This window comes from Nipponia nippon, unplaced genomic scaffold (genome assembly GCF_047370975.1).
Source record: "Nipponia nippon isolate SJK-2023a ecotype South Korea unplaced genomic scaffold, ASM4737097v1 scaffold_2, whole genome shotgun sequence".
In the NCBI taxonomy this organism is placed as follows: Eukaryota; Metazoa; Chordata; class Aves; order Pelecaniformes; family Threskiornithidae; genus Nipponia; species Nipponia nippon.
The window spans coordinates 16,117,285-16,137,062 of NW_028262336.1; the positions used below are offsets into that span (position 1 = coordinate 16,117,285).

The following is a 19,778-nucleotide window of genomic DNA, read 5'->3' on the forward strand; positions in this document are numbered from 1 at the left end:
TTCAGCCCATACAAACTTTCATGGATTACATCCTATAGATACATAACAGGTCTTCAGCTGATGTGAAGCATTATAGCTCCATCTGAGTTTTCTGGAATGACATGTATTTCTTGAGGCTGAAGTTGTGGCCCTGACGAGAGTTTCTACTTTGCCTTCCACCTGCAAGTATGCACAAAGGCAGTGGGGTGTCAGATCACTGTGTGCTGAAGGAGAGCAGCACTGTGCGCCATGGCGTATGTACGTTATTTAGCATAACAGGGTCTTAGTTCTCAATAGTGGCTTTTAGCTGGTACTGCAAAATGGTTAAATTCATAATGTATCAGGTCAGAGGCACATCAGGACACTGACTGGGGTGGGTGTGTATTTTTTTTTTTTAAAGCAATGTTGAATAAAAATAAACTTCTATGTGAAATGTATTTTTAAATAACATTGACTAGCTCTGAATAAAACACTTAAAAACGGGCTGGCTGCCTAGGGATTACCTCCTTGCTTAATTCCACTTTAACTATGTTAACAGAGGGACTACAACTGTTCAAAAACAACTAAGATGTTTCAACACATCTTTTATCATAGCAAACATGCTGGTTTGCTTTTTCACTCAGAAATTATTGATCTATTTTTATTCATGCTTTTGAAAAAGGCTTATCTTGCCTGTAGAGAAGTTTAGTCTGAAAGGCAAAATTATGAGGAATCTACAGGCGATTGGAAAATACCCGCTGGAAGGCAGATGGCTTGTGCAGTTTTACCGCCGGCATCCCTGTGCACCCTGCCTTTAGCAGCAGGACACGCCTCGCGCTGCTCCCTTCTGGGGCCCAACTTCGTGTTCTAAAATCAGAATCGTTTATGTTCTTTGGCAGATTCCAGACGAGAAGTGAGAAGTTGAAGACTACTCCCATCTCCCGTGTGGACCACTGATGTCTGCAGAATGCAAACTTTGCTTATGAACACCAGCCAAGGCCCTAAAGAAAAACGCCCGAAGATGAACGACACGCAAATGGAAGCTGTGCTGGATGCTGTGAACGGTGAGTGCCACGTTGGAAGGTGCTTTGGTGCTGAGCCACCAAAGAAAGCATGCTGCTATTTAGCCAGCTCTAGGCCTGTGAATAATTCCAGTGACTTATTTCGCTTTCTCAGAAAGTTCGGAAGTTTTAAGTACAGTACGTATGCATACATGTGGGTCTGCTGTGGCCAGGACCATTTAATTTCACAACAACATCCATCTTTTCAGAAGTGACCTTCTTCAGCTGTATTTCTAGTCGGCTGTCCCCTTCCTCCCAAAAAACTGCCATCTCTCTTCCAACATCATGTTGGCATTAAAACTTAACACCCCACAACTCAGCTGTCCATCATTAACAGCCAGAACACCTCCTCCTCATCTAAAATTATATCCCCTCTTCATCTAAAATTACGGTAATTAGTCGCAGTGCCCATGCTGGAAGTGGAAGCCCCAGGGAAATTCAGAATTGGCACAGTCTACATTCAGTTCCCAAGGTATACACTTGGCTCCTCTGGGGAGGACAGACGATGGGAGCAGACGTTTTTAAGCGCTTACTCGGGAAGTTGTAAGCCGGGACGGGGCCGCGGCCGAGGCCGCTGCAGGCCCCGCGGGGGAGCCGGGGGCTGCGCCTCGCTCTGGGCTCGGCGGCTGAAGCAGTTGCGGAGGAAGGCGCCGGGGTGCCGGCAGGCCGAGGCCAGCTCCGGCACCCCGCCGCGCAAACCCCCAGCGGCACCTGGCAACCGAAACGCCCCTCTGCCGGAGGGAGGGAGGGAGGGAAGCAGTTTCGGGAAGCCGCGTCCCCTCCCCGCCGTCCTCCGCTTGCCTCCCGGCGGCGGCGCCCCCCGCCCGAGCCCCCGCCGCCGCGCTGTCCCCGCCTGCCGCCGCACCCGGATAGCCGCGGGGGCGGCCTTGCGAGGCGGCCCCCCTAGCCGCCGCGGGAGCCGGCAGCCGGGGAGGAGCGGAGCGGAGCGGAGCCACACGGCGCGGCCGCTCGCCGCCAGCCCGGCCGGCTGGGCGGGGAGGCGGCTGCCGGAGCGGGCTGCGGGCGCGCCGGGCGGGGCCGCCCCCGGGCCTCTCCCGCCGCCCCGCGGCATGGTCGCGCCCGCCCCGCGGCGCCCCCGCCCCGCGCCTGCCGCCCGCCCGCCCGCGCCGCCCGGGCCAGCGGGAAGATGGATGGGCACGTCCTGGGCTGGATCGTCCTCCTCTGGCTCGCAGGTAGGGCCGCGGGCTGCCGGCCGCGGGCGGGGGCACGGGCGTCCCGGCGGCCCCGACGTGCCGGTGCCCGGCGGCCCCTACGTCTTTCTTTAGGGCGAAAACGGGCGGTTTGGGGGAGTGCCCCGGCAGGCTGGGGAGGGCAGCTGCGGAGGGAGCCGGCGTGGGGTGGGGGGCTTTTCGGGGGCGTCCCACGGCGCAGTTTGCGGAGACTTCGCGGAGAGGGCTGGTGCCGTTGGGGACGTGGGGAGGCAGCCGGCGCCTCCTGCCTGCCCGGGACCGGCCGTGGGGGCAGCTCCGAGGGGCCCCCGGCCCCTCTGTCCGCGGGGGGCGTTTAGGCCACTGTTTACCGCGGGTCGGGGCGGGGAGAGGAGCGCGCTTGGGCGGGGGAGGGTGGGAGCCGGCCCGGGGAGGCAGCAGGAGCGCGGGGGGGCCGGAGTGTCCTTGGCCGCGGTGCAGGGGGGATGGCGACAGCCCTCGGCTCCCCCCGCCCGCCCACGCCGGGCCGGGAACAATTGCAGGAACTTCTCCTTTCCCAGTGTCCTGGCCGCGCACGCCGTCGACAGAGGTGTGAGAGGAGGGGGCTGCCCTGCCTCTGCCCCGGCTTCGAGGGGAGCAGGATCCGGCCTTCCCGGTGCTGGTGCAGCTGTGCCCAGGCCTTTGTGGGCGCAGGACGAGACTGCCTCCCCCAGCGCAGCCCGCCAGCCACCTCTTGCCCGGCCGGCTCCCAAAGAGGTCGGGAAGCCCTCCCTAAGCAAGGGGGAGGGGAGCCGGAGAGGAGAGCAGAGCAGAGCTGAGAGGGCTCTGCGATGGGGAGAGGGCAGGGGGACCAAGCTGAAAAGGGGCTGGGTCTGAGAGCTGGACAGCGAGGAGAGGAGAGGGTAGGGATTACAGCGGAATGAGAGCGGCAGGGCAGCCAGGAATCGGGGAGAAAGAGGGAGCCCTGTCAGGTCAGCGGCAGGATCTGCCTCCTCTGAGCCGGTGCAGCAGCCAGGTACAGGCAGGAGGCTTGAGGAAAAGCTGCAGCAGGCTGACTTAGCCAGGCAGGCTTGTTACAGGCTGAAAGAAGAAACAGACACACTTGGGTTAAGTGGCATATATTCCCCCCCACAATGTATCCCGCAGAAAAGACCTCAGGCTCTTCCCTCTTCCTATTCAGATTTAGGATTCACAAGCAGTAAATTCGGCTTTTAGTCATAACACCTCTCTCCCACCACCCACCCACCCCTTTCCTTGCTTTTTCGCTCTGAGTCATCTTCAACACCGGTGCCTGCCTACTGCTCCCTTCCAGGGTTTCACGGCCTCATCTGGGGCTTCAGCAGCTTCCAGCTCATCCTCTCTCCCTGCCTCCCTCTCTGCCATTTGGCTGCTTCCGAACATATCCCGCTTCACTGAGTTGGTCTGGAGTGCCAGTGCACCCACAACTACCACTCCTTTCCCACTAGCCATAGTAGTATGCTGATAAATAGCATCCAGGGTAAAGGAGTACAGGGTGTAGATAAACATGACGTTACATTCCTCCCTCTTTTTAAAGAGCTTAATTATCAGGACATGTCTGGCTAGATCAGGACTTTTCCATCAAGCTAAAAGGCTGGGCTGTTGACACCTTTCTCCCTTCATTAAAGGTAATTCACGATTACTGGCAGCGACTGCTGTTTGGAGCATGCAAGGTCTATGCAGAGAGAGGTACCGCTGCAGCAGGAAGACCTTCCAGTCTCCTCTAGTCCTGGGCTTTTGAGACAGGACTGCCTGTCGTTGGTGCTGTCGACTGCCGGCAGGCAAAGGCTTCCGGCAGGCAACAGGTTAGCCGTAGCCGAGTGCTGAGAGATGGAGGCAGCCGGTGTCAGCTTGCTCCCCTCCAGCCTCCTGGCCGCTGCCGCCCAGTGATAGAGCAGGCACTGCTGTCCTTTTTCATGACTGAGAGAAAGCAAATAAGCACATGGGTGTGTGTGAGTGTGTACGTGTGTGCACAGAAAAGGGAGAGAGGCTAGCAAACATGGATTCAAGATTTTCGTCTTCCCAGTGGCTGTGCAAAGGAATGAAAGGTCTGCATCAAGGTAAGGAGCCCTAATCCAGTCAGAGTGGTACACTCCACTCTGGGAAAGAGAAGTGGGGGTTGGGAGGTGGAGGGGCCAGGGTAAGAGACAGAGTGCAAGATGGGGAGGAAGCAGGGAGACAAAAGGAAACAAGAAAGAGAGAGAGAGGCTCTCGCCCCCTTCTCTCCCCTCCTCCCTCCTCAAGGTAGGCTGAGAAATTTCTAATCAGCACTTGCAGTTCCTTTCCTCCCAGCAATAGTTCCTCTCTGTTCTTTGTTTGTCTTTAATTTTTGGCTCTTGCATTTATCTTTTGTTTGGTTTTGTGCATTGTGACTTCTTACTGCAATTTCAAAAAACTCTGCATGAGGTGCAGTGGATTTGATTTGGCTTCTCTTCCTCCTGCCATGGTCTCCCACGTGCCTGAAGCTAGTGTTTTAATAACAAGAGCAAAAGGATGGAGAGCAGGTCATCCTTTATTCCTTCCTGTGAAGTGACACAGGTTAGGATACATGTGGCACTGTGTTCTTCGCATTGTAGAAAAAGAAGGTACAATTTGTCAAGTATCCTTAAGCCCCTGGGTAAAGCTGGTTCTTGTAAACTACTAAGTGCAGCTTGATTCTGGAATGAATCCTCCCCTTGGGTTTATCATTATTCTTATTAGTACTGTAATTCCTAATGCATTTAAAACTAGACAGAAGTGTTGCACTGGAGACTGAACTCCAGTTTTACCTATAGAATGAGCAGAGCAAATTTTTTTTTCTGCCTCACGACTCAGGCTAAGCTTGGAAAGATTACAGTTAGAAGACTGTCCACATTAAAAGGTGATCTTCTCTCCCTGTTAAGTAATTTTTCACTGATAATTTAGCACTCTGTACCTGTTTGCTCTCCCTATGCAGAGGAGCCACTGCAATGCAATGGTATGGTTCAAAGGCGGGTAGATTTACTACCTCTACTTTCCCAGCCACAGTTTAGGAGAGCAGGCAGAGGGGGCATACTGGAGCACAGTTGTGCTTTGCTGTTTCCTGGCCAACTGAGCAGACTTCTTGGGAAGGCAGGGAAATGGATGGACTGTTTTATCTGCCTTGATTTAAAGTATTCATTTGTCTTCCCTTGACTGGCTGCACGCAGCATAAGTGTAGTGTAACTGGGAAGAAATCTCACTTTTTTTTTTTTTTACTTTTTGTTCCTGTGAGATCAGCTTGAGTGGGACTGGCACCAGTGGAAATCCCAGTGCTGTCCCAAAGACAGGTGTTATGGCTTGGTGTTATAAGGCTTGGAGAGACTCTTCCCATTTCTTTTCTCAGGCTTCTGGTGGTGACCAATTACTGAGTGATAGTTCTGGGAATGATTTCTGGGATGCTGGGATGTAAACCAGGAGCCATCTGACAATTTTAACAGCTCTCAGACAGTATATAAGACAGGGGTGATCAGATTTGAGCTGGTGGCCAAAGCTGGGATAATTCACCTGAAAACATCCAGGGTGACTTTTGTGAATGTGTGAAAGGGGCGGGTCGTAAGAGAGTGTAATGGGTGCAGGGAAGCTGGTGAAGAGAGACCGATACCTAGAAAAGCCCATGAAATGTCCTGAGCTCTTGTGAAAGTCCTTATGTAGTCCCTGCCATTTCAGTGCTGTGTCCTTCCCTAGAGAAGCTGGGAGCATGGGGCGCCTGGGGGACAGCATCACAGAGAATGGGGAAGAGCAAGGAATAGTCCAGTGTCTGCTGCAGTCAGTTTGCAGAGTCTGGGCTGTGTCCTACGTGGAGTGTTTCCCTGTTGAGGTTCTGTGCTGTGAGTGCTGGGTGTGCAAGGCCGTGGTTTTCTCCGACTGCTTTAGTTTTGCCCCTTTCCAGGTTAAGCAGTTAGGGAGCTGAAATTCTGAGTTTTGCTACGGAGCTGTAAAAAGCAGTACTATGCTTTCACCTCAGCTGCAGCTGACCTATTTAAGTATTGGTTTCTTGCTGGCTAAAAAAGTTGGCAATTAGTGGCCACAGAGCTAAGAACACAAGTCTGATAGGAACCAGACCAAGGCATCCAATTCATTTCCATAAGGCACTCAACACAATCTGATGGTGATGGCTTTTTCTGATTAATCGCATGGATTGGATTTAGTCCAGCATGAGTAGGCAAGAATGTGTACAACACAATCTCAGTGATCCCACTGGCTCTCCATACAACTGTTTATCATCTCTGACTTTTCAGTCTCAAAGCCCAGATCTTGTAATTCCTGATCCAGGCTTGATCCACATGTGAAAGTGTGGATGGTGTGCCTGTATTCAGCAGTGGGGGAAAGAACACTGTTAATCGATGCATAGTGGCCAAGGCACAAAAAAGAAAGATGTAGCATCCTTTTGCCCAACGGTTTATTTTGTTTGGGGAAGTGATATAAACTACCCAAGGAGCACTGTCTCTTACCAATGAACATACACTTTTCTGCCAAAGCCCTTAGTTATAGTCCAGGAGTAGTTTTCCTGAGGTGCGTAGTTCAGGGCCCATGGACTTCTGTTCTCCTGTGTGCACAACTGTCACTCCTGTCAATAAAGGTGCATAAAATCAGGGGATGTAATTTTTGTAGTTTCATAGCATCAGCTATACTGCCTCAGGCGAGTGGTAATGTGAGCCAAATAATTGCAAAGAAAGAGATGTGATGCGTGCACAGGTAGGGAGACCCATGCTGACCTGAAGAATAATGCATGCTGCCTTCTTGTGGACTCAAATCTTAGGCACTAGAAGGATACAGTCTGAGACCTATTCCATTGAACTACAGTACCTGGCTTTGCCATTATTTACAGGGATTAGTGCTTCAGATCAACTTCATTCTAATTAGATGATCTTTAAGGTCCCTTCCAACCCAAACCATTCTATGATTCTATTCATAAAGGCTAACTTAAGGCTGTGTAGTGAAGCTAAGTCTTCCTGAGATTCATCTAGCCTCAGGGAGGCATAGGCTTCTCCGGAGGGCAACTGGAAAATAAGAGCCTAAGTTATCACTTCTCAATTGCCTTCTCTCTTTTACTCATGGAAAGTGCTTATGAAGATAAGGCTCACAAGGCTCAAATGCGGCCTTACAAATATCCCCCTCTATAATCACTTCCCTGAATTTTCTTTAATCACCACTAAAATGTATTAGTGATAGCTTGTGTGTAATGTTGATTGCATACTTTGAATGCATAATCTGAGGATAGTTCAGGAAAATAATCAGAGAAAGGAGACATGCATGTTGCCGATGAGAAACAGACAAAATCCATACAATTATATTTCTGAAGTGTGATTATTTTTAAGCTCTTTCTCCAGGAGTGTATATATACACATGCACAGACATGTAAATACCTGGATTATTTTTATTTTCTGAGAGTAAGGATATCTGTGTTTTTAAGATGCACTTGATTAATATTTGCAGACCTTTTTTTGGGGATTTAGGAGAACAAGAAAGAAGGGAAGAAAAATTGTCACGTAGTCATGAGACTCCCATGAGTGAGATTTTTCTTGTGAAAGTTCAAACATTGTGAAATTCACAATGAACAGGTTGCTTCTCTGGAGTGCAGGAATTACATTTCCGTGATGATTTTGAAATAAGGGCTAATCTTGCTCTGTCTGCATTAGTCAAAACATAGCAGAGCGCAATTCAGCTTCTTTTTAGTCCTACTTGTATTAAACTAGACAAAGAGCTACCACGGTGCTGTCACTAAGCTTGTCATCATTTTTCACATCTTTCAGCCTTTTTTTTTCTCTGCTGTATAAACAGCCCAGAGTTGTGTCCTGTGGTACATTGGAGGCTTTTCTTATCTTGGCTCATCTCTTGAAGATTTTTGAGGTCAGCAGTTTCTTCTTGAAGTTGAGGAAGTCCTAAGCAGACCTCTATAATTCACACACACGGACATAACTGATAGGTGTAAAGCCACCATCTTGTCTTCAGGCAGTCGAGCATCCTGTTGGCCTTTCTGATGGACACTGTTACAGCAGTGACGTATTACATGAATCGATTTTGGTAATTTATTTTTTTTTTTTTTTGGCAGAGGAAATTACAGGTGTATAATTTCCCAGTTCAGCCATATATAATTATATATAATTTGACTTAAATAGATGTAGAGTTTCCGCTGCTCTAGTCTCTCAGTCTGAGGCACTGTGTTGCTCTTAAATGCTATTTCTGGAAAGGATCCGAAAAGAATACTTTAAAAGTTAATAAAGAGCTTGGGGTGGGATATAGAAGATGCCAGATAATTTACTGCACATCTCCCAAATGCTTTTGGGTAGAAAAAGAATTCCTATGTTTTCCCGAAAGCTGCTTTTCTTTTCTTTTCTTGATATAGACATTCATGTGGGGGTGGGGTGGGGAAAGTTAGTCAGATGAGAATTTGCTAAATCTCAGCTAATCATTTATTAAAGCAGTTCCTGGCTTGTCAAACTCATTAATCTCATTAACAGGGAAAGAGGGCTATGGTGCATGGTTAGCTGAAAGCACTGTGTTTACTAAGCAGCGTACTTGGTTCACAAGGGAAAGATTTAAATATTCACTGTGTCACTGTTTTATCCCTGAAGCTGAAGTAACGTGATGAGTCACTTGACCAGCCCGTGTCACATGCTGGCTTCACCCACAGACTGCGTGGGGTCAGGCACGGAGTTGCCAGATACACGTCTGACCTGGACCCATTAATTTTTCAAGGTGGTCATCATGTCTCTTGCATTCAGATGCAGCCCAGGAAGCACGCGTGTGTGGAGAAGAGAGAATAAGACAACGTCACCACTTGGTTCACCTTAAGAAGCAAGTGGTGACGTTCTCTTAGTGCCGCTTGGCCCCTCTTGACCCTGGGAACAGGAGGCCTGGCAGAAACGTCCCAGCTGCCACTTCTTGAGTTATCTCTCTGCCTATGCCTCGGGAAAGTGGAGGAGCTGCCTCATGCCCTTGCCTCTCCTGTGGGAGCATCTTTTTGGGACCCCAGCTGTGTTTTCGTGGTACTCAGGAGAACACCCACACTTCAGTGTTCGGATTTGGGTCTAGGCACTTCTGGCAAAACTAATGATATCTCCTGTGCAACTTCCACATGGCATGAGTATGATATGCATAATGTCATGCATTCATTATACGCGTAGTATAGCATTCCTGTGCAAAGGCCATAGCGCCCTTGTGCGCTGCAAGCCTTCGCACAGTAGTCCCCAGGGTCAAATCCTACCTAGATCAGTAATTCTTTGTTAGTATCAGTGACTATCTTGCCTCTCTGAAATATGCTTTCCCCTAGGTTCTGTCCATACTGTGTTTTTATCCCCTGACTGGTGTTTATAGACTTCGTTGTGTTTTATAGTTTGGACATTGATAACTTGTTGAAATGAATATTCAGTGTTGGTCCAACCTCTCCACTTTTCTTTGGTTCTGGCTCCTGATCATGATATCTTTGCTTGCTTTTGCTTTCCAGCTCTGCAGCTGTCTCAACTTGACCTTGTCCCTTCATGCCTGCTGTTGTCATACTGTTGATGCATTTATTGCTCTCTGTCTGCTTTAAGCTCCAATGCTTTAGTCTAAGCCTTTTTTTCCCCATCCTAAAGATACCTCCTGTCATTTCACTTTCTTTTGCCAGCTTCCATCTCCTTTTCATCTCTAGTTTCTGGAGTGGGTGGTTTATTTTTGCTGACTCCATTTCCTCTCATCTCTACATCATTTCTTAATCTCCTGCAACCTAGCTCTAGCCCTTTGAAATTATTTTGACCTAGGCTGAGACACCTTCTTCAGCTTCTTCCAGCTAAATGTAAGCTTCCTGCTTCCATGGTTGTCATTCTGCTTATCCTTCCACTTCCTATACTTACGCTGATTCTTTATCCTTACTCTGTTTTCTTTTTTCTTGGCATTTGCCCTTCTCTCCTACTGCTTCTCAACATCAGGAAGCCTTTCTTTGTCCTCAGTCTTTCATTCCTCCCTGCTTGGGGAAGTGTCAGCGTGTGTTTCTGGTGTTGTGTAAGTGCTCTCAGTCATTGCGGCCTGCAGCGCAAGAAAGAGGGGAGCAATGAAAGGCACATGTTGTAGGTTTTGCCATTCCCCTGTGGGTAGATGGAGTACCTCACTCTCCCGAGGGCTCTCTGCCGGCATTGCTCACTGACTCTCGGCTTCTCCCTAAGCTACGCAAGGATGTGGCAGCAGTCCCATTCGTCTTCTCTGAGGCCTTAATACATCAGCTCCAGGCTGCAGCTCTCCCGTCAGCTGGTAGATAAACATTATGTGTTGAGATCCATCTCCTCCTGGGAATGTGAAAAACTTGAGTATTTGGGCCATTTTTCTCTGCACCTCCCACATGGAGCAATTTCTCTTAGTGCTACATGCCAGCCCTGGCAGGAGCTGTGCGATTTGGATCCACTCCTTCATGCATCTCTAGAGTTTGGCAGAGCAAGCAGCACTTAACTGGGCACCAGTGCATGACGGGCTGAGCCAGGCACTGTGTGCTGCCTGACTTTCAAAGAGGAGGTGTGATGCCACTGAAATTGGGAGGGGCGTGACTTACTCTGCATTGGTATTGTTATGAACTCAGGATCTGGTCCCTTGGCTGACTGCTGTAGAAGTGGAGTATGGCCATCCCTAAAATACCTTTTCCTTATCTGTGAACGTGCCACAGAAGCCGTGAATTGTCATGTTGCTGTGTTAGGGTCTCTACAGAGCATAAGGATACTACATTTGAGCCTTCAGCCCCATTGTGCTCTATTTTTCCTTGTGGCTGCAGGCTATGAAAAATGCAAAATTACTTCTGCCAACATCTGTGCTTACATACATTGAGGAGTATTGCACCCTAGCACCTGAAACAGATGGACATTTTAATTTTATGTTCATGGGGAGAATGATGCTATGATAAAATGCAGTAGCTCCCTCTTCAAGCAATGCTAAGGCATATGACGCTCATGTTTTTGTTTTTCAGCTGAGGTGGAAGGGTTGCAGGTTACCGTGCCTGAGAAGAAGAAGGTGGCCATGTTGTTTCAGCCTGCTTTGCTTCGCTGCCATTTCTCTACTTCTTCCACCCAGCCAGCTGTGGTACAGTGGAGGTTTAAATCTTACTGCCAGGACCGGATGGGAGAAGCTTTGGGTATGGCAACTTCTGGTTTACAAACAATGAGCAAGAGGAACCTGGACTGGGATCCCTACCTGGACTGTGTGGATAGCAGGAGGACAGTCCGTGTCGTGGCCTCCAAACAAGGATCTGCCGTCACTATAGGGGACTTCTATAAGGAAAGAGATGTCAGCATTGTCCACGGTAACTCTCCTGCCCCAGTGGTGCTTGGTGCGGGTTGGAATGGACCCTTAGCAATTTGGGATACTGGAAGCTGGCAGTAATTGTTCAGTCAGCTCCCTTAGAAGAGGCTGCTGGAAGGGAGCTGTTTTATGTCGGACATTTAGGATTCAACCAACCAATCAACCCTAGACCCAAAGGTCCTTTTCTTTGGCCCTTCCCTTCATCCGACTCTGTGTAGGTCTCCAACTCTGATACAGTATTCTTTTCCCTTTGATGAAGTGGAAGGTTTTTATTCCTGGCTTCTGCATATTGCTCTGTATATAGATTTTCCTTAACAAAGGGATGCCAGCAAGAGAGGTATCAATTCAGTCTTTGCTGGCTAGGTTTTTCTTCCTTGCAAACTCTATTTTTTCCCAGTTCCAAAATACCAGAATTATCCTATAGGTCATGTTTGCTCAGCTCTGGACTTCACCAGCTTACCCCATCATGAACCTAAACCCACACAGCCTTGGGCTGTGTGAAAGGAAGGGTGAAGTCAAGTTGGGTGGAGATGGGGAGTGGCAGGGTCCTTAAACATGTGGTCTGGAAGGCTGTATGAGAGACCTTGTCCCTCAAAAGTACAAGGCTTCTGTTTGACTCGGGAGACCACCTAGGCAGAAGTGGAGGCTCGTTGGTGTGGAGAGCATATGATCAGCCTCAGCAAGGGGGAGCGTAGCCTCAGCAAGGGGGAGTGTTTTCTTTTGTTGCTGTGTAACCTCTTCGGCAGATGGCTGAAGTGCTGTAGAGGAGACACTGTCAAAGCCCTTCTTTCATGGCATGAATACTGTTGGGACCCCAGGCCTTAGGTGATAGGAAGGACAGAGAGTGACATTAGTTACTCCTCCTGCTCTCTCAGCACTTGCAGAGTGAGCTGCCTCTGCAGCGTTACCTGTCTTCCCACTTACAGCCACAGAGTCCTGAGCCTGTCGGTTTTTTTCTGCATACTGTGATATTCTGGATAAGGTTAACCCCTCTTCTTAGTAAGGAAATGAAATGGATTTGGGACACGGAGACGGACCCGGTGATTTCATCACTTCGCACTTCCTATAGGTGTTGGAGGGAAAGCCTGACGTTTCTTTTTTGCCTTTCAGATGCAGACCTTCAGATTGGGAAGTTGATGTGGGGAGACAGTGGGCTCTATTACTGCCTTATTATCACACCGGATGATGTGGAGGGCAAGAATGAAGAATCGGTGGAGCTGCTTGTGCTTGGTAAGCCCTCTTGCCAGATTGCTTTTTCAGCAGGTAGCTGATGTATCTTTCCTTCTGCTCTCTCACTCTCTCTACATGTCTGTGCACCATACTACTATGGGTGCAAGATCTATGTAAAACAGTCCCCGCAGTACCTTCACCATTGCCTTGCACCTTGTGCAGTCATTCACACCTAGGCAAAGTGGGTGGCAAACACTACCAAACCAGAATAGTAATGCCTACACCCACACTGCTCACACGTTACACAGGCGTAAATGACTACAGAAAGTGCAGGGCTGTGGAAAGTCAGAACCCTTGTTTTTAAGGCATAAAACAATAAACTTGCAGCAAAGTGAACACTTGAGACAGAGTCTTTTAAAAATAGACACCCAGAAGACATCAAATCATATGCTTTTTCCAGTCTTTTAACATTCCCTTCACCCCATTCTTCTGACCTGTGAGGATGTCAAGAAGCACTGTGTTTTTCTGCTTGAGTGTGTCAATTTGGCAGATTTTTCTGTCTGCCTAATTATACTTGTCCAGTTAGAGGTGCAGTTTCACAATCACCCTAATCAGGTCTAAGCTGTTGGTGCCAGCAAAAGGACCTGTCCTCTCTGCAGTGTGCACGCTTGGCCCTGTGTTTCTTTTAAGCTCCCCTGAGCAGCGTGGTGAGCAGGATCAGTTTCTTTCCAATTTGCAGGGTTAGCTTTCAGCCATGGCTTCCACAGTCCAGCTCACTGTGAAGGTCAAAAAAGCACCCATCCCAGCTAGGGGAGAAAAGCAGGGTGGAATGGGCCTTTCAGGGGCGTTTGTTGACACTGCCTTGAGCCAGCTGTAGTACTTCACCTCTAGACTGCCCCAGGAGAGTAAGATGAGTTAAGACGTTAAGACCTGCTAACATCAGTGTTTGTCTGGTCAGCATACTTGCATGGTTCTTGGGTGTATAGATTCTGTACGAAGAAAATGTGAAAAAGCTTGGGTCTATAGTGTGTAGGTGATATGTAGAGGCATATCACAGAACATGTCTGTCAAGTGCTCTTGCTCTCATGGCTAAGGTCAGAGTTTAATTGGCATTTATATTTGGAGCTGTAGTTGTCATCACAAAGTAAAACAGATTGAATGGCTTGGGTGAGTGACTATAACAGTGCCATCACCTCCCCTCACTCCTTCAGATGTCAGTCAAGCAATGGACAACTGCAGAATGGGTCCCTCCAGAAAACAGTGTCATACCCCTGTCTAAATCCACAGTGTGACTGTGTATCATATGCTAGTTAATAACAGGCCCAAGACTGACCTGTGTTAGTTCAGGTGAGGTTATGTCTGCTGGGTGGCAATTGTCGCTGTTACGTAGCCTCTCCAGAGGAGCTGACTGTGGCCGCGTAGTGAGGGACTGCTGAATTTTGTCCCTTCTTCACCTTCCTGTCCAGGACTTAGTGTCTTATCTGTGTCTACAACTGTGCTCAGACACCAGTGATGAAACAGTGCCATGGTAACAGGAAGAATCTGTTTTTCAGTGTGTACAGAAGAGTATGTGGGGGGAAAACAAAGAAATCCCCACCTCTGAGGCTGGCTTGATGATGGCCCCAGTTCATTTTGGTTATGTTGGGAGGAAACACCTAGCTTAGGCTGCGTTACCTTGACTGCATCTGCTTTTCTGTTCACTACAGCCTTTGGGTCTGACCTTGCACTTTGTGCAGCACTCTGCTAAGTTTGGCAGCAGCATGAAAGCATACTTGTCGTGGGCATACTTTGTTCTGCCTCATGCTGTTTGGTGCAGCTTGTGTGTATTTCTTTTCCTGGGTAGTGTGTATGGAGGCAACATTCCAGCTTTCAGAGTGATTCCAGGTTACCTACCCATTTTCCTTCCTTCCTTCCCCTTCCCACCTTATTATTTTTCTTCTGCCTTTGCTAGTATATATATTTTTTTTCCTTTTCCTTTACCTCTCCCCATTGATGGCTAAAGGAGGAAGCAGCCAGTGGTGAAAATACTGTTTCTTAATATTCTGGCATCTTCTGGGACATTTTTTATTTCATCCCACTGCTCTGCTAGGTATTAGTGACTTGCAGGGAGACAGTGAGTACAGATGTAGATCGGAGCAATTCCACAGTCCTAGGGGACACATGGTAAAAGGGTTTTGTTTGCTCTTTTGCTGTTTGCTGCTCTTTGGGTGGAACCCAGATTCCCTTTTAGAGTAGATGGAGCAGCGGAGGGATAGTGTCGGCTAGAGACAGTATGATTCCCACAGTACATTGCTGTTTGCTCCCTGCTGACAGTGGTCTTTCAAAGACAATTTACATTGCTTATTTTGGGGCTGCTGCATGATTTAAGCATAGATTAGAATTTTGAATAGAGCAGAGGTTCTACCCACTCATGTTATCAGTGGGGGAGGACAGAAAAATCAGAATGGAAAAGGAAATAGGAAAATATCCCTTCTAGTGGTTTCATATTAATGCCAAGATGAAAGGTGTGTTTAGGTTAGAGAAAGATACTGCTGGACAGGGCAGTTTAATATCACATAGAAACCTTGAAAGGTCTGAGAGGCAAAAATGGTAGATACCTAATAGCATCAGTAAATTAATGGAAATTTGCTTAGCTAGAAGTGGAGGATCCTGCTTTTATACAGTGAATTGCACAATTAAAAATTGGTCAAAAGCTGCTTTATCACAACTTGGAGCAGAATCCAAAACCTGAGCAAATTACAGCATTACTTTTTTCTTAGGGAAGCAATCACAGAGACTTCCAGTGAAGTCTAAGTAGCCAGTCAGCCTGGGTCGTGATGGGATTGCATGCTGAGTATTGTCACCTGGATGTGTCATGTTGACACACAAAGAGGCTGGAGAACTCTAGGCAGCATCAGAGAATCCCATGGGCTGTCTTCATTTCAGGCCTATTTCAGAAAAGCATATAAGCATTTATTTATATCTATTTGTGCTCAACAAAGCTGATAGGATTTATAAAGCATACCTGATGTTAAGCATGTGCTTATGTGCTTTGCTGAAAAGACTGTTCAGTAGGTTTTGCTTAGTCAGGGACTTTAACCCTCTCTAACGGAATCAGTGCAGGCAAGGGAAGAGGAATAGTAACCTCTGTGCCTCAGAAACACAGAAGAAGAGTGACTGGTAGTGAACCTCCTGTAGAGTAAGGAAAGAATTTAAATTAAAAAGTACTATTTTTTGGTGGCATTTGGGATCTCCAGAGAGGGTCTAGCATGCTGGAAACTGTATGAACTTTGCTTCTGCTGCAGCAGGACTAGACTAGAACAGAGCTTAGCAATTCCACAGCAGGATTCAAGTGATGCTCTCTGCACTCGTGTTTTACTAGAAATGTAGAACTCTTTGCTGGGCTAATAAATCCATTTGCAACTTGATACATTTTTATTTATTGGAACTAATGTGATTGAATCAAAAAGGCCGAATCCTTAATTTAAGAATGTCTGTGTTTCTATCTTAGTAGCTAGCAGCTGAGTGTCCTGCTTCTTGAAACCCAGACAGTGCTATTATTCAAACTGTTATTGGTAGCACCTGTGCACTGCTTTTTATATGAGAATGTCAGTGGGCTTCAGTAAAGTCATTCATTGCAGCCTTTGTTGAAGGGAACTGCAAGTGTACCAGTGCAGTGGATGCAGGGTGCCTGGTGTAATCTTTTGAATCAGAAGTACAGGGCAGTGTCAGTGGATACCCCATCCTAGCTTCATGTGACCCAGCTCACATCAGGAAGCAGTCTAGCTTAATTGCATGATATTGCATATAACCCAGCGAGCCTTTCTGAGAGCTGGAATTTATACTAATCAGGTGCAGGGTCCTGTGAAAGCAGCTATGCTGCTCTCTTCCGAAGCTGGTACAGCTACAGAGCAATGGCTGTAGGTATAGCTAGGCACAGCTGACTACCCTGAAATGTGTAGGTCTGTGCAAGCTCAGCAATGTTTGCATTACGAGATTTTTACATAGCTTAGACGTGCTTCACAGAACAGTGGCTTCATTCCCAAGGATGTGTCAAGTTCCTGGAAGAGGTAGGAAAGTGATCTGCTAATCCCAGTTGTTAGTTTGATACTTTGGTTAGTTATCCATGTGCTTTGCTAGACAGCTATTGCCTCCCTTTTTTTTTTCTGTCCAGTTTGGCAGCTAATGCTACATAAATGATACATTAGTGAAATATTATTTTATAATTAATCTTTTAGGATCTTCAGCTTCTGCTGTCATTATGCTTTAAATAACAACAATTAGCACTTGAGTTTTTTGTTATTTTCCAAAGTCAGCTAGGACTTAACATTGGTAAACTGACATCTTTGGTAGTTTATATTACCAGCCAATATTGATACAGACTAAACCCAAAATTTATCAAGTCTAACACCCATAGGTAGGAAAGAATATAGATACATATACACACGGCATATTGCACAGTAATTAATGTACTAATAGAGACATGCGTTGGCTTTCAGAGAGGATAAATCTCTACTGGGACGTGTGCGTATGGTGTGCAATGCTAATAAGACACTTCTTACTCAGCAAAGTGACTCAATAGCTGCTATAAATATAGTCAGGTTTGGAGTCTCTTGTGTGCTGGGAGAGACTGTATTATAAAAGTTGATGTGGATTCGGAGACAGAAAAGTTCTTGGCAAAATTTCCCCTTACAAGACAATGGTTTTAGAATTTTGCTCTGTTTCGCTGAAAAGCTGCCAATAGCATCCGAGCCAGTACTTGGTCACAGCGGTTGGCAGAGATGTCAGTGCTATTGGCCATGTGTCGGGGATGAGAGGGCCAGATCTCACCCAGGGAGGTGTCTGTGAGCAGCTTCACGGTGAAGGCTCTCCGACCTTGAGCTGAGCTTTCCTGACCGAAGGTGGGTAGTGCCAGCAGGTGAAGTAAGTGATCGGCATGGGAGCCCTCCACTTAAAAATCCAGGAAAAACATTGATGCCAGGGAGGCCGCTGGTGTCCTCCCACCCCGAAAGTGCTCGTCCTGTCCCCATTAGGTGCTGCTGCCCTGCCCCGGACCACTGTGCTGCCACCTTTGTAATCTGGGTCCAATCCTGCTCGTCCTAGCCCGGGCGACTCCTAGTTATTTATTTCACACCATTTAGAAGTGCTACTTGTTGCCAAGGTTTTTTACCCCTCTTTTCCTCCTTATTTGCCAGCGACAGCCACACGCTGCTCACAAAGGAGACTGGCGTGATTAAAAGACCTCCGTTACTAAGGTAGTCATGGCAACAGCCTCCTTGGAGGTCTTTGTTGCCTGCTAAAACTTTGATCTCCAAGAAGGGCTGCTGCTGTTTCTCCCTCCAATGGAAGAGAAGGACGGGAAGAAAGGATAAAGTTACTCTGAGCAGAGGGAGCATGGAGGAACTCATTGCAGAGCCATACTCTCCCAATAAATCTCACAGTAGCTTCCTTGGAAGAGTATCTGATTTACAAGGGCCACACTTCCTCTCCTGTCCTATCCAGCCTCCTCTCAGGACAGTGTCCTGTGCCAGGGGCCTCTTGCTGTGGCATGGCTTGGCAAATTTTTCTGCCACTGAGGAAGAAGTAATTCCTTCTGTAGCTGCTGCCTCCTGTGGTCCCACTGCTACAGGGAGGGCTGCAGAGGCAGCTCCCAATAGGGAAACCAATTCAGCAGTTATTGCCATATTTACCCAATATTTATCACATTTAAATATCACATGCAATTGGCCAGTATTTACCATTTCCTGTATTTACCCAATTGCCATGTTCCTGACTGCACCTGTGCCTACTTTATTCATGTCATCATTTCTTTTCAGCTGCACCACTTACCCTAATTATTTTTGTGTCTCTTCTCTGCAGACTCTCTGCTAATTGTCTGCTTGACTCCAGGTCCTCCCTGAGCTGCTGCTATTTGCTCTCCCACTCTGTCACCTGCCTTCCTCCTGCCTATTAACTCCTGCCCTCGCTCGCCTCTTCTGTATCTCTGCACCTTCTGGACCTGCTCTGCACCCCTCAGCTTTTCCCTCTCCCGTTCCTCCTCCCCGCCCTCTCCTGCTGTGCTCTGCCAGTGCAGACTGGGCTCCCTTGCACTTTGGGGCTGGCTGGGGCCCGGGGTGTGCAGGGTGCCCGGTGAGAGGCTGCTGTGGGCGCGTAAAGCCCTGCAGCAGCTCAGTGGGAATAGAGACAGGAGCGTGTCCCAGATCCATGCTGGAACAAGGACGAGCTCCTAGCTCCAACAGAGCTGCCCGGGACAACCCTGGTAAATGGGGCCATCGTCTATTCCCTCTTTCCCCTGCGGGTGTCTGCTGGGGCTCGGTGGGGAGAGCTTGTACAGAGGACACGTATCCCTTGCAGGGGTGCAGAGCTGTGACTTGGCAGCTGTGCTCGGCCATGTCTCAGAGTGCCTGCAGTCCTCCTCCTCAGGCGGGCAGAGCTGCCGTCCAGAGGTGGTGTGGCCAGGTGGTCTCTTGGCCGGATGTTTTACTAAATTGTTTTCTCCCCACCAACTGCTTTGTAGCTCCAGCCTTCCACCTTCAAGTTTCCTTAAAAAAAAAAAAAAAAAAAAAAAAAAAAAAGTGAGGTGAGCTTAATGTCTACAGAAGGAGCAGGGAGCAGCCTGGGCACAGAGAGCCAGGAGGCTGGCGGCCATGATCACTGTGGCCTCCTGGCTGGTGTTTCAGCTGCAGGTCCAAAGGGAGGCCTTGCTCACTGAAACCCTGCCGTCTCTGCCCCAGCTTTGGGCACCATGCCGGCCTGATCTCCCCTCCTCCAGCTACCGTCTGGCTTTGAGGTGCACCCATGCCGGGGCCAGGCTTGCACAGGGCAAGCAAGCAAGAGTCAGCGGTGGCCCCTGACCCCCCAGAGCTGCCCTGTCCCTGCACCTGCTGGCTGGTGGACTGGGGGCTTCTGCTCCACTTGTTGCTGGCAACAGCGGCAGGAGGAAAGCCTTCAATGAGGGGCAGCGGCGGGGGGCCTCCCGTTGCCGTGCCAACCGCCATGCGCTTCACCCGCTAAGGGGGAAGTGCATGGTGGGGCGAATTAATTCGGCCCAGGATGGGGAGGGGGGAGAACTGGGGTGCATTGAAAGCTGCTGGGGGCACGGCAGTCCAGAGGCAGGCTTTGTGCTTGCTGGCTGTCGGCTGGGCTAGTCAAAGTGGCA

General features: G+C 48.6%; 1 protein-coding gene across 10 annotated transcripts in view; it reads left to right on the plus strand.

The window, feature by feature from the left end:
• ILDR2 (immunoglobulin like domain containing receptor 2) overlaps positions 1-19,778 on the plus strand; it is a 45,539-nt gene that overhangs the window by 1,053 nt on the left and 24,708 nt on the right. For 3 of the 10 annotated variants that reach the window (XM_087757219.1, XM_087757216.1, XM_087757218.1), the window contains exons 1-3: positions 2,093-2,212; positions 11,139-11,471; positions 12,581-12,700. In XM_087757219.1, the coding sequence (XP_087613345.1) occupies positions 2,167-2,212; positions 11,139-11,471; positions 12,581-12,700 (499 nt within the window). In that variant the 5' untranslated portion in view covers positions 2,093-2,166. Of the gene's footprint in view, positions 1-857; positions 1,023-2,092; positions 2,213-2,748; positions 2,945-4,054; positions 4,267-9,244; positions 9,294-11,138; positions 11,472-12,580; positions 12,701-19,778 lie in introns of those variants that run through there. The other 7 variants (XM_087757211.1, XM_087757213.1, XM_087757210.1 and 4 more) reach the window with 7 other exon arrangements.